The 15341-nt window shown below is 38.9% G+C and overlaps 1 protein-coding gene across 11 annotated transcripts in view; it reads right to left on the bottom strand.

The window, feature by feature from the left end:
* Nucleotides 1-15341, bottom strand: part of RBM33 (RNA binding motif protein 33) — a 140000-nt gene that overhangs the window by 91392 nt on the left and 33267 nt on the right. For 6 of the 11 annotated variants that reach the window (XM_055269803.2, XM_063642376.1, XM_063642379.1 and 3 more), the window contains exons 4-5: nt 12633-12709; nt 10415-10733 (exon numbers count right to left, since the gene is read on the bottom strand). In XM_055269803.2, coding sequence (XP_055125778.1) covers nt 10415-10733; nt 12633-12709 — 396 coding nt within the window. Of the gene's footprint in view, nt 1-6272; nt 6393-10414; nt 10734-12632; nt 12710-15341 lie in introns of all 11 variants that reach the window. The other 5 variants (XM_055269800.2, XM_055269801.2, XM_063642378.1 and 2 more) reach the window with 1 other exon arrangement.

Here is a 15341-nt window from a genome sequence, read left to right as displayed (position 1 = left end):
AAAACCACGGCACAAGAACTACGTGATGACTGCACAAGCTTCAGTAGCTGATTCGATCAACTGGAAGAAAGGGTATCAGTGACTGAAGATCAAATGAATGAAATGAAGCGAGAAGAGAAGTTTAGAGAAAAAAGAGTAAAAAGAAACGAACAAAGCCTCCAAGAAATATGGGACTATGTGAAAAGACCAAATCTACATCTGATTGGTGTACCTGAAAGTGACTGGGAGAATGGAACCAAGTTGGAAAACACTCTGCAGGATATTATCCAGGAGAACTTCCCCAACCTAGCAAGGCAGGCCAACATTCAAATTCAGGAAATACAGAGAATGCCACAAAGATACACCTCGAGAAGAGCAACTCCAAGACACATAATTGTCAGATTCACCAAAGTTGAAATGAAGGAAAAAATGTTAAGGGTTAACAGAGAGAAAGGTCGGGTTACCCACAAAGGGAAGCCCATCAGACTAACAGCGGATCTCTCAGCAGAAACTCTACAAGCCAGAAGAGAGTGGGGGCCAATATTCAACATTCTTAAAAAAAAGAATTTTCAACTCAGAATTTCATATCCAGCCAAACTAAGCTTCATAAGTGAAGGAGAAATAAAATTCTTTACAGACAAGCAAATGCTGAGAGATTTTGTCACCACCAGGCCTGCCCTACAAGAGCTCCTGAAGGAAGCACTAAACATGGAAAGGAACAACCGGTACCAGCCACTGCAAAAACATGCCAAATTGAAAAGACCATCGAGGCTAGGAAGAAACTGCATCAAATAACGAGGAAAATAACCAGCTAACATCATAATGACAGGATCAAATTCACACATAACAACATTAACCTTAAATGTAAATGGGCTAAATGCTCCAGTTAAAAGACACGGACTGGCAAATTGGATAGAGTCAAGACCCATCAGTGTGCTGTATTCAGGAAACCCATCTCACGTGCAAAGACACACACAGGCTCAAAATAAAGGGATGGAGGAAGATCTACCAAGCAAATGGAAAAGAAAAAAAGGCAGGGGATGCAATCCTAGCCTCTGATAAAACAGATTTTAAAACAAAAAAGATCAAAAGAGACAAAGAAGGCCATTACATAATGGTAAAGGGATCAATTCAACAAGAAGAGCTAATTATCCTACACATATATGCACCCAATACAGGAGCACTCAGATTCATAAAGTCCTTAGAGACCTACAAAGAGACTTAGACTCCCACACAATAATAATGGGAGACTTTAACACACCACTGTCAACATCAGACAGATCAACGAGACAGAAAGTTAACAAGGATATCCAGGAATTGAACTCAGCTCTGCACCAAGCGGACCTAATAGACATCTACAGAACTCTCCACCCTAAATCAACAGAATATACATTCTTCTCAGCACATCACACTTATTCCAAAATTGACCACACAGTTGGAAGTAAAGCACTCCTCAGCAAATGTAAAAGAACAGAAATTATAACAAACTGTCTCTCAGACCACAGTGCAATCAAACTAGAACTTAGGATTAAGAAACTCACTCAAAACCGCTCAACTACATGGAAACTGAACAACCTGCTCCTGAATGACTACTAGGTACATAACAAAATGAAGGCAGAAATAAAGATGTTCTTTGAAACCTATGAGAACAAAGACACAACATACTAGAATCTCTGGGACACATTTAAAGCAGTCTGTAGAGGGAAATTTATAGCATTGAATGCCCACAAGAGAAAGCACAAAAGATCTAAAATTGACACTCTAACATCACAATTAAAAGAACTTGAGAAGCAAGAGCAAACACATTCAAAAGCTAGCAGAGGGCAAGAAATAACTAAGATCAGAGCAGAACTGAAGGAGACGGAGACACAAAAAACGCTTCAAAAAAATCAATGAATCCAGGAGCTGGTTTTTTGAAAAAATTAACAAAATTGATAGACCACCAGCAAGACTAATAAAGAAGAAAAGAGAGAAGAATCAAATAGATGCAATAAAAAATGATAAAGGGGATATGACCACCGATCCCACAGAAATACAAACTACCATCAGAAAATACTATAAACACCTCTACGCAAATAAACTAGAAAATCCAGAAGATATGGATAAATTCCTGGACACATACACACTCCCAAGACTAAACCAGGAAGAAGAAGAATCTCTGAATAGACCAATAACAGACTCTGAAATTGAGGCAATAATTAATAGCTTACCAACCAAAAAAAGTCCAGGACCAGACGGATTCGCAGCCCAATTCTACCAGAAGTACAAGGAGGAGCTGGTACCATTTCTTCTGAAACTATTCCAATCAACAGAAAAAGAAGAAATCCTCCCTAACTCATTTTATGAGGCCAGCATCATCCTGATACCAAAGCCTGGCAGAGACACAACAAAAAAAAGAGAATTTTAGACCAATATCCCTGATGAACGTTGATGCAAAAATCCTCAATAAAATACTGGCAAACCAAATCCAGCAGCACATCAAAAAGCTTATCCACCATGATCAAGTGGGCTTCATCCCTGGGATGCAAGGCTGATTCAACATATACAAATCAACAAATGTAATCCAGCATATAAACAGAACCAAAGACAAAAACCACATGATTATCTCAACAGATGCAGAAAAGGCCTTTGACAAAATCCAACAGCCCTTCATACTAAAGCCTCTCAATAAATTAGGTATTGATTAGGACGTATCTCAAAATAATAAGAGCTATTTACGACAAACCCAAGGCCAATATCATACTGAATGGACAAAACCTGGAAGCATTCCCTTTGAAAAATGGCACAAGACAGGGATGCCCTCTCTCACCACTCCTATTCAACACAGTGTTTGAGATTCTGGCCAGGGCAATCAGGCAGGAGAAAGAAATAAAGGATATTCAATTAGGAAAAGAGGAAGTCAAATTGTCCCTGTTTGCAGATGACATGATTGTATATTTAGAAAACCCCATCGTCTCAGCCCAAAATCTCCTTAAGCTGATAAGCAACTTCAGCAAAGTCTCAGGATACAAAATCTATGTGCAAAAATCACAAGCATTCTTATACACGAATAACAGACAGACAGACAGCCAAATCATGAGTGAACTCCCATTCACAACTGCTTCAAAGAGAATAAAATACCTAGGAATCCAACTTACAAGGGATGTGAAAGACCTCTTCAAGGAGAACTACAAACCACTGCTCAACAAAATAAAAGAGGACACAAACAAACGGAAGAACATTCCATGCTCATGGGTTGGAAGAATCAATATCGTGAAAATGGCCATACTGCCCAAGGTAATTTATAGATTCAATGCCATCCCCATCAAGCTACCAATGACTTTCTTCACAGAATTGGAAAAAACTACTTTAAAGTTCACATGGAACCAAAAAGGGTCCCACATTGCCAAGACAATCCTAAGCCAAAAGAACAAAGCTGGAGACATCAGGCTACCTGACTTCAAACTATACTACAAGGCTATAGTAACCAAAACAGCATGGTACTGGTACAAAAACAGAGATACAGACCAGTGGAACAGAACAGAGCCCTCAAAATAATACCACACATCTACAACCATCTGATCTTTGACAAACCTGACAAAAACAAGAAATGGGGAAAGGATTCCCTATTTAATAAATGGTGCTGGGAAAACTGGCTAGCCATATGTAGAAAACTGAAACTGGATCCCTTCCTTACACCTTATACAAAAATTAATTCAAGATGGACTAGACTTACATGTTAGACCTAAAACCATAAAAACCCTAGAAGAAAACCTAGGCAATACCATTCAGGACATAGGCGTGGCCAAGGACTTCATGTCTAAAACACCAAAAGCAATGGCAACAAATGCCAAAATTGACAAATGGGATCTAATTAAACTAAAGAGCTTCTGCACAGCAAAGGAAACTACCATCAGAGTGAATAGGCAACCTATAGAATGGGAGAAAATTTTTGCAATCTACTCATCTGACAAAGGGCTAATATCCAGAATCTACAATGAACTCAAATTTACAAGCAAAAAACAACCCCATCAAAAAGTGGGCGAAGGATATAAACAAACACTTCTCAAAAGAAGACATTTATGCAGCCAAAAAACACATGAAAAAATGCTCATTATCACTGGCCATCAGAGAAATGCAAATGAAAACCACAATGAGATACCATCTCATGCCAGTTAGAATGACAATCATTAAAAAGTCAAGAAACAACAGGAGATGGAGAGTATGTGGAGAAATAGGAACACTTTTACACTATTGGTGGGACTGTAAACTAGTTCAACCATTGTGGAAGTCAGTGTGGCAACTCCTCAAGGAGCTAGAACCAGAAATACCATTTGACCCAGCCATCCCATTATTGGGTATATACCCAAAGGATTATAAATCATGCTGCTATAAAGACATGCACACATATGTTTATTGTGGAATTATTCACAACAGCAAAGACTTGGAACCAACCCAAATGTCCATCAGTGATAGACTGGATTAAGAAAATGTGGCACATATACACCATGGAATACTATGCATCCATAAAAAAGGATAAGTTCATGTCCTTTGTAGGGACATGGATGAAGCTGGAAACCATCATTCTCAGCAAACTATCGCAAGGACAAAAAACCAAACACTGCATGTTCTCACTCACAGGTGGGAACTGAACAATGAGAACAGTTGGACACAGGAAGGGGAACATCACACACCAGGGCCTGTCATGGGGAGGGGGGAGCGGGGAGAGACAGCATTAGGAGATATACCTAAACGACGAGTTAATGGGTGTAGCACACCAACATGGCACATGTATACATATGTAACAAACCTGCACGTTGTGCGCATGTACCCTAGAACTTAAAGTATAATAAAAAAAAAAAAAAGAAGAAAAAAAACAAAAAAACAAAATACCACAAACAAAAAGGACAAGGAATTAACAGGCATCGAATTCCTTGGTTTCTCTCTCAACTATTTACCACCTGGAATGATCTCCACACAGTCTTCTGTCTACTTCTCTCTCCTTTAGTGGCTACTTAGATTTTTCTCAGATGTCTTCTGCCTAAATTACCCCTTTTCAGGTTTAACCTAGACTGGTGCTAGCTTTGTAATAAAGAGAGTGCTACAGAATACAGTGATGAACAAGACACACCTAACCTCTACTCTCTGCACGCTTTTAATATCTTCTTTAGCTTTATCTTAGTTCTTGGACATTCTTCTACAACTGGCGAATCTGGGTAAGAGTTCTTTGTATTATTCTGTCCTTTCTCTAAGTTTCAAATTATTTCAAATAGCGAGCGAGAAAGAGAGAGAGAAGAAAGCACACACACACAAAATCAAATTTAGTTTGGTGGAGGGGGAGAAAGGGTATGTGCAAGAAGTGCTTCTGTTTTGTAATGTGCACAGCATACACATTCATAGACTGTCATAGTATTATTCATATTGGGGGAAAAGGGTAAAGTAAATGTTTTCTGGACTGAGCATCTAAATCTCTGAAATAACACCTAAAGTAAATGGCCTAAGCCAGTAAATATCAGTTTTCATGGCCTCTTGACAAAAGATGAAAACTGTATTAAAAACTCTTGTGAAGTTCTCAGGCTGAAGACTGATTTGTGGCTTGCATGTCTGGCCCACAGCAGCTAGTTCTGGGGTAAGAGAACAGCAACTATTTAACTCTACACCTCACCCCACCTTTCTCAGTACAAATGGCATCTATCTTTCAAGACCTGCCTCAGAGTTCAGAGGTCCACCTCCTTCCATAAAGCCTCGTCAACCATGAACCTCTCTCCCCATGAGGTTTCCTCAGTGAGCTCCTAGCACTATCTCTGAGCCTCTCTTGGGAGGTTTTACTTTTTTTGTTTTCCCGTCACAGGTATTTACACGTCTTTTTTCTCTCCTATATTAGACTCCAATTTCCTTGAAAGCAGGAATCAAGCTTCATCATCCTTACTTCTTCAACACTAAAAATGCACCTAATTACAGAAACCTTGCAGTATTTGTTGAATAATGGTCCAAATTAACTGTTACTGACTAATTAAAAAGAATTACAGCACTGCTTTCAAAGCACTAACATATACATCACATTTCTGAACGATTTCCACCCACATCCCCGCAAAACATTTACAACACTCTAACACTTAAAGGGCACACGCTATGCAGAAATCACAGCACACCAGAACTCACTTCCCAAGGAGCCTAGAAAGTTCAAGTTTTTCACTATACACTCACAGTTCAAAGATACGTATCGACTTTCGCTAATGCTAAAAAGATGCTCATTTTAAGTCCAGGGGAGAAAACAGCAAACTTTTTACTCTTTTTAAAAGATGAACAAATACCTCTTCAGTTGCAGGAGCAACCTGGGCATCAGTAATCTCATCTAATTCATCTTCAGCCACACAGTCTTCCTGCTCTCGCAGCCCTTGTTGCCCACCATAAGCCTGCAAGTATTCTTCATCCTAACAGCCATTAAAGAGAAAACAAGTTTTTCTCATACAGCTTTGGGGTGGTTTTTTACGCACTTTTCGTCTTTGTGATTCATGCTTAATAATTGTAGAAAGTCTTACTACGGTGATTAGCTGACTGAGCACAAAGCACCAGGCCCAGAAACAGAGGGGAACCTCCTCTGCGTGTTAATGCAAACAAAGCATATCATGCTGGCCCAGCCACCAGAGCGAGTGCCGTGGGCTCTCCTTCAAACTCCAAGTGCCCTGTCACACAGCTCCTCTGCAAATCAACAGCACAGAAGAGCCACCTTCAAAAGACATGGTTTCTGTGCTCTCAAAGAGGCGCTCAGCAGCAGGAGGGGGCTGAAATCATGCCCAACTCTATTTTTGTGGCAATGTAAGACAACAAAAGTGTCAGCAATTAAACAGAGGAGCTTTTTAAAAATCATGTTTAGTATGTTTCTCCATTAGGTCCCCTTCTCAAATGAGAGAAAGATTCCAGGTTTTGTATGAAACTTAAGGGGCGTATTAGCAAGCAAGCATCCCTTCTGGGGAGATGGAAGAAAGCAGGCAGGCTGGCTGGAGACAACCACAACTGCAGAGAAGACAGAAGGGCTTCTGGTATTGCTAACAAGTGACGACATCTGATCCTACGCAGTAGAGGTAGACTTCCCAGGGTCCCAGCCTACTTGCTAAAACATGAACAGTAAAATGGTTCCAAAGCAGACAACCTCAAAGAGTGAACAACCTACAGAAATTTAACAACCTACTGTATGGTACATGACAGTCTCATCTAGAACCCCCAAATAAAGCAGCCGTATTTAAGGTGACAAACAACCTTAGCTCCCACAATTCTCTCAAGACAATTTGAACACAATGCATTTTATTTTCCAGAAAAAACTGTTAGCGTCCTATCAAAATAACAACTATCACTACCCATGAATCACTGGCAGCAGGACATTCAGATTTCAAATAAAGTCAAATAAATGATGCTAATCCAAATCTTCAGCCAGTGTACAATGCAGTACAGTCCACACCCCTGGATTCTCGCTGGGAAACAAACATCTGCTACCCATGACATAAAATGTCAACCTGAACTTGTTTTCACAGAACAATAAAATCTCAATCTATGTTAATTTTAAAGGCCTTAAATAAACTGATTGCACTTAAAGGTAGAAGTCACTCAACAATTTTCTAATATTTTGTTGACTAAACCAATATACACTCCTTACTAATACAATGAGCACACATTTTCAAATGAAATCACAATTCACTCTCAAGAACAGCACCAGCAACATTCACAGGAAAGAACAGCAGAGCTGTGCGTCCAGCTTTATTGATGTCTCTGGACCTCCCTTTCTTCGTAGGGAACAGCAAACCCTCCCACTGTACGTTCTGGGGTTTCATGATTCTACTCCCAGTTATGCACCAAAGCCCCTCCACGTGGCTTTGCAGGTAGGTTCCAACAGATCCACATTTCAGAGTTCAAGTCTGGCTTTAGAGTGGGGGTTAACAACCCAAGGAAGAACAAAAATCACAGTTATACAAGCCATTTAGTAAACTAAAATGCCATTGGGGTACACAGAGACAATCTGCTCATGTGTTCATTAGTCTAATGGTGAACAAATCATCTGGGCTTCAGTGACAGCCTCCAAAGAGAGAGAGAGAGAGGCTCCCACTGCCGATCAAGATTAAGAGTACCTTACAATTTAATTTTCTGTGTATCTCCTCCTGTCCAAGGAAGCGGCCATTTCAGACCATTCAGATGTTACCATTGTGATCATCATAAAACAAGAAAAGAAAGACCATGGCTAGAACACATGTATTAAGATGAACTTATAGTGCTCAGAGAGACATTTAACTACTACTGCTCAAGTTTAAACTTTACAACTCTCTGTGAAAACATTAGAACACTTTCAGAATTTCTAAGTTTTTTTTTTTTTACTTTAAGACTTTAATTCTGAAAAAAATTTCATTTTAATGTGGAAGAGTACTATGAGTATTATTAAACTGCCACATTTTCTTCTTTTCAACACCTGAATCTTAGACCACAAGATGTTGGATAATTAAGTTGGATTTTATTACAACTGGGGCCCATGTGTAATCTCATGTTTGACAATGGAATACAAGAGAGGGAAATTCCTCACCTGGAAATTCTCTTTACAACAAACTCTGCAAGAACACCAAAGTGAAAGAGACCTCCTGTGTGGCTGTGCACACGCATTCTATCAGGCACCTTCCACGCTATGATCTGTGCCACCTAGTGCTAAGTTCACAGGCAGGGCCAATGTTCATGACACGGTTTAGCAATATTTGTGTCTGCAGTGCTCAGACATCAGTAAAGACTTGTTGGACTGCCGAACTTACAGGAAGAAGGAACCCAGACCAATCGTCTTATTTTACTGATGAGTAACAGAAATAATAAAATACTCTAACTAGGCAATAACTAGGCACAATTCTAAAAGATCTTGGTTTAATTTTCAAACAGCATTTTAAATTACAGTGTCTCACTTTAAGAGCATACAAACACATCAGTAAAGCAGAAGGCACGTGCCTACATTAGCGAAGGATTACTAGAACAAATTACTACAGTGTTATGGAAATAACAAGTTTCCCATGATGCCTTTTACATGATTCTATTTACCAAAACTACAAACATTTCTCATTACTGTATCTACCAAAGAGCAAACATTAACCAAAAAAAATTATATCTTAAAACTATTGAGGGCCAGGCACCATGGCTCATGCCTGTAATCCCAGCACTTTCGGAGGACGAGGCGGGCGGATAACTTGAGGTCAAGAGTTCGAGATCAGCCTGGGCAACATAGTGAAACCCCATCTCTACTATAAACACAAAAATCAGCCAGGCATGGTGGTGGGCGCCTGTAATCTCAGCTACTCAGGAGGCTGAGGCAGGAGAACTGTTTGAACCCAGGAGGTGGAGGCTGCAGTGAGTGGAGATCGGGCCACTGCACTCCAGCCTGGGCGACAAACCAAGACTCCGTCTCGAAAAGAAAAAAAAAAACTATTGAGACACCTAAATACAATCATGACTGGAACTAAATATTCAAAGGTTCCACATAACAATTAATCCTTTTCAAAATTACTCATACACATGACCACAATTCAGCAACTTCTAAACTATTTTTTCGGAACGAAAGCTTACTCCGAATGAAGATGTAAATACAGAAAAGCGGAGCTACTCCCATTGCAAATAGGCTCCTTAAGGCCCCAATTTTGCATACTTCTGTCACCATTCCAACAGCCCCATTCACTCGGCCCCCACAGTGTTCTCAAAAACCCTAAGATTCTACTACAGCTACTGAGATCACATCCTTCCCTCATAAATTTCATTACATGCTTATTTTAAAAAACAAATCTCTTTTGATAATGAGCCATTAAAAGATGAGAATCTTACACTAGTACATTTTTTCTTTCGTGTTGGTTCAACTTTGAAAAAAAAACTACCAAAATCATCTTTCTGAAATAAAAAATCAGCACAATCTTGCCTCCTGATTATAGATAACGAATTATATGTGACATTTCCTAAACTAACCTCCAATCTCTTTATTCAGGTTTAGACAGTTCTCAGCTACAAAAAGGATGAATGAACAGGACATCAATCACTTTGGAATATTAGCACCTTAAAGATGTCTTTAGCAGGTCAATAGTCTTTTCACCTTAGAAGGACTTTATCAGATCTTGTCTAAAGCCTGGATAAAAACTCTGCATTAAGTACTCCTAACAATTGACAGTGTATCCCCACCACACAAAGCTGTTTTCTTCCTTAGGGTACAATCCTCAAGGTCACGATTCTTTGCAGCCTTCCAGAATGACAAAGGAGCATTACCTCTGGCCAAACAAGCTGTCAACACAAACTTTGTCATAGCTCAGATAAAGAAACTGGCAGACAGTGATAATAAGGTCTAATTTCCTCTCCCTCCCAGGGGAGGTAAATAGATTTCAAATCAGTCTAGAAGCCTATGCATGGGAAGCCAGGTTATCTTTGCCCATACAAAGGAGAAAAGACTCACTGTAAATTCATCTAAAGGTTCATTGATTTCGATGTCTAACACTTCATCAGTGTAAAGCTGCTCCTCCTCTGGCTCTTCCACATATTCTATTTGCTCTTCTGTCAACTCAGCTTCGTGGCCTTCATACTGTCCTTCTTCTGGGTACTCTTGAGTATACAATTCCGATCCATCAGATTTGTGATAAACCAGTTCATCCTCTCCTTGTTCTTGTTCATACTCAGATTCCTGTTCTCCAGATTGGTCGTTAGTGTTGTCAGAGAGTTCAAATGATGTAACCATGCCAGATGTAGCATTCAGACTAATTGTAACACCCTGAGAACTAGAGAGGACGAAAATACAAAAAAGCACCCAATGAAGAGAGGAGCTCAAACTAAAACATTATATAATAGCTGTTACAAAGATTTAAACCATGACTGATAAAAAGTTATTCCAGTTACTGACAAATGCACATTAACTCCAGCAGTATTCAAAATGCTATACAGAGCCAGTGCCCTAAACCCTTAATGCATATAGCAGACCTAACTGTGCTATGTGGAGCCGGCCACAGACTGGCAATGCACATAGCCCCTCTACTTAACATCAGCTGCAGTTATTTGGCCAAAAGAATTAAATCAACCACAGATGAAACACATCTGACTGGCAAAAGTCCAAGACTGAAATCAAATAGCCTATATTTCATTCTAATTTACAAAATGAAATAGAAACTAAGATTTCAAAGTAAAAACAGGAGTATTATTCTATAAGCAGAAAATCAGAGTTGGAATTTTAAGAACAATTTTTCTTTCTTACATCTATGATAGAAATTATAAACTCCTGTTTAAGAAAATCAAAATATTAAAAATTTGTGTGAAAATACATTTCAGTGTTCAAATAAATAAATTTATATTAGTCACAAATATCTTTAAAAATTGTTCATAATTTCTAAGTAAAATAACAAAGGTTTTGAAACTGCAAAAAAAAAGTCATGTTCCACCTATCAAATCACAACAGTTAAATACCAAACAATAAGGTACAAGATAACATTTCCCATGCAAGATCGTGCAGATAAATCTATGTTCACACACAGCACTCAATCCTAACAAAAAATTAATACACCTCTTAGACTTCAAGATACTGTGGCTAAAAAACTTCAATGATGTATTTCTAAAAGGCAATCTAACTCAAAAGATTACAATATAACAATGATGTCAAAGAATGGAATTGGGAAATTTATCTGACTGGTAGAATAATTTAAAACTTATTTTTACCTGTAAAAATTACTTTATGTTAGAAAATCTGTTACAAATCCATGGCTCAATAATAAATGGCATATATTTGTTAATTACATTTATAACAAGAGCTTGTCTACATTTTCCCGATGTTTCCTCATAAAATTAAAAAAATTATTCCACCTACCAGAGTGTCTCTCTCCTCTTTTAATATAGTTTACTGTACGTCAACAGAAAGACATTCATCGTATCAGTCAACTAGAGTCTAAAGTACCACCTCCCAAAGTGTCCAAAATGGTAATTCAGTAAATGATGTAAATAAACTGGCTAAAATGAAAACAAATGCAGCAACATCAAACTGCAATAGTGTTAAGGGTCCCAGGCCACTGCCCTCCATCCAAATAAAGTAATTCTTTAAAAAAGCAGTATATATCCATATTAAATTTTCATAACCTGCACTGAACAGAACTCACAGAGATCATTAAATGAAAAACCTACTGATTTTTTTTTTTTTTTTTTTTTTTTTGAGATGGAGTTTCACTCTGTCTCCCAGGCTGTAGTGCAGTGGCACGATCTCAGCTCACTGCAACCTCCACCTCTGTGGATCAAGCAGTTCTGCTTCAGTCCCCCAGGTAGCTGGGGCTACAGGTGTGCGCCATCATGCTTGGCTAATTTTTGTATTTTTAGTAGAGACAGGGTTTCACCATGTTAACCAGGCTGGTCTTGAACTCCTGACCTCAAGTGATCCACCTGCCTCAGCCTCCCAAAGTGCTGGGTTTATAGGCATGAGCTACAACGCCTGGCCAAGAACTACTGATTTTAAACAGCTGCTCTGTTTACAGAACATCCATATGGCTTCTACAGTTATTACTAGTATTCCATTTAGAACGTAATCATGTGTTAAAGATATAAGGCTACATTATTCAATTACATTCCATTATAATTATAAATAACAGTTCCTATCAATTTAGTTAAATAAAGAATATTTATAATGAGGTAATATTGAGTACCTGAAATTTTCTTCATCTTCATTATCACTCTGCAAAAGATCATCATTTAGCTCTTCATCTGACAAATCCGACTGATTCTAATTAAAATAAGAAATATAATTAATGTGTGTCACTTCCATAAAAAGGCTTGTTACAAAGTACAAAATTACACTGACTGAATTGTTTCTAGCCTTACATTAAAACGTTTGCCACCCAGAAGGCTTTCTGGTCACCAGTGGACAATCAAGAAATCCCACACAAGGCACGTGGATCCCTCCTGGGCTCAGCTTCAGGTGCCCAGGCAAGTTAAATGTAAAAACAGCAAGTGTAATGATCACATTTATTCTCACACAAAAGAGAAAAGGTAAGAAGTCCATTGGTGGAAGCTTACAAACAAATAATATTTCCTTATAATACACAAAAAAGAAAGATATCCTTAAGGTACTACTAAATTCAACATGCTAATATCCAAAACCTACAGATTTTTTAAACAACATAAAAAGTGTAATTTTAGAAATAAGATTTTAAATAACTGAATCACTAAATTGAAATAAGAGACTATAATAAAACTTTGGTTTTTCCAATACAGATCACATATGAAAATAAATGTTAGCAGCTCAGTTCCCCACTCCTGTTCTTGATGGTACTCCTACCTATAAGCAGAGAGGGCCTAGCTATTCTGTCAAGAGTTCCAGGTTTTCTTAGGTTATATATATTTGAGCATCTTAGATTAGGTTGGGGGGGGTGTTACTCACACTGTCTCACTACTTATTCACACTACTTCACACTTTCCTCCCTTTTTAAAATTACTTATATGTATAAATGGTATATATAAATTACTACTCCCTTCACGAAAGACAGTCAAAGCCACATACACACTGTCATTCGCACACATTCATTCTTAAAAAGTAAAGACAGAAAAATCAACTTGGTTTTCTTTTTAAAGGTGAACAAACAAGCAGTCTTCTCCTGGTAGTTACACCTTATAAAAACTTATCTGTATACTTTATTACAGTATTTCTGATAGCCAAAAATAATCAATCTTACTAGTACTTCTTAGTCACACAGGACTCAACCTAATCACTGACACCACAATAAGATAAAAATAAAATAACACAGGACACATACTCTATTTGCAGAAAGGAGAATAGATAGTGTGATAACAAAACAGACTGCTTAACTGACAGAAAATGAAGTTTCTGGCTGGGCGCAGTGGCTCATGCCTGTAATCCCAACACTTTGGGAGGCCAAGGCAGGTGGATCACTTGAGGTCAGGAGTTCAAGACCAACCTGGCCAACATGGTGAAACCCTGGCTCTACTAAAAGTACAAAAAATTAGCCGGGCATGGTGAGGGGTGCCTGTAGTCCCAGCTACTCGGGAGACTAAGGCAGGAGAACCGCTTGAAACCAGAAAGAGGAGGTTGCAGTGAAGCACTGCACTCCAGCCTGGGCAACAACAACGAAACTCCATCTCAAAAAAAAAAAAAAAAAAGAAAATGAAGTTTCCGTTAGGTGACCATATAACCTGTCATCCATACAGGGCCAGTTCTGAGACTGAAAGGAGATGCCATTATGAAAGTGAGAGCTATGAGCCAGGCCTACCACAGACAAACCTCAATTTGGCTATCCAACTCAGTAAATAAAACTTCAGGAAAGCTTTAAAAATTAATAATTCAATGAGAGACAAATTTCATTCAAGAGGCTGCTTCTCTGAGCTTTTTAGTTAAACTCTTAGTATTTGTCAAAAATCAATGAGCCAAGAATGCATCAAGCAAATAGAAAGGGAATGTGTACTGTGGTGGGTGGGTCCTCGTGGGAGTTGAATCTCCTTTGAGGATTATTCAACTTTCCTCTCAGGCTTTTAAACCTAACAGACACAGGAGGTGATAAGCACAATATCCGCTTCACTGAGAAAGCAGGAATGGAGAGCTAGGCTACATCCTCAAGGCCAAAGCTGATTTCAACACATCCTAAAGAACTAGAGTGAACAGTTTTCTCGGGCTCCAGAGGGTTCTGCTCAGGATGGTCTGCAGGAAATCAGGGCCACAGATCCCAAGAGATGAAGATAAAGTGGCCCAGATGCTAGTGAAATCCTTTCTCTCCATCTTTCCAAACAGGTCATTTCTCCCATGGGGAGAGAAACAAGTATGAAAGAAAAAGAATGGTTCTCTCCAATACTCCCAAGAACACAAAACCTTCATGGACTAGCCAGAGTCTAAAAATGAAATGGTTCCCAAAACATTCTCCAACACAGGCATCTGTGAAACAGAGCCACCTCAATGTAACAGGAGAATGTCTGTCCAACACGAGTTGATGAAGTTAAATACAAAAACTAAAGAAGGAACTGCAAGCTGGCAGCCAACTTCCACCTCACTCTTACCCACTTTCTAAAAGCTCTAGCCTGGTCACATCAGCCTGCTTTATCCTCAATTTGAAACCTTAATTATTTAAAACTGAGCCCTAACAACCTTCTTGACACAAATGAACTTGTCCCTGACAGTCTGACCGTGTGCCTTCCTCAGTACTATGCGCCTCCCTCGGGCTATCTGCGCCTTAGGAGTCTCTCCAAGCAAAGGCTCATCATTATGCATTTCATGGGGACCCCAGTGGCAGAAAAAAATTGTTCAGGCAGCCAGTGTGCTCATCATGTGAACTCCATCATAGACCCTGTAGTAATTAACTCGCTAATAAATACGTGAAAAAAAACTCCATTCTCACTAGAAATCAAAT

This window comes from Symphalangus syndactylus, chromosome 6, assembly GCF_028878055.3.
Source record: "Symphalangus syndactylus isolate Jambi chromosome 6, NHGRI_mSymSyn1-v2.1_pri, whole genome shotgun sequence".
In the NCBI taxonomy this organism is placed as follows: Eukaryota; Metazoa; Chordata; class Mammalia; order Primates; family Hylobatidae; genus Symphalangus; species Symphalangus syndactylus.
This window is presented reverse-complemented; position numbering and strand designations above follow the sequence as displayed.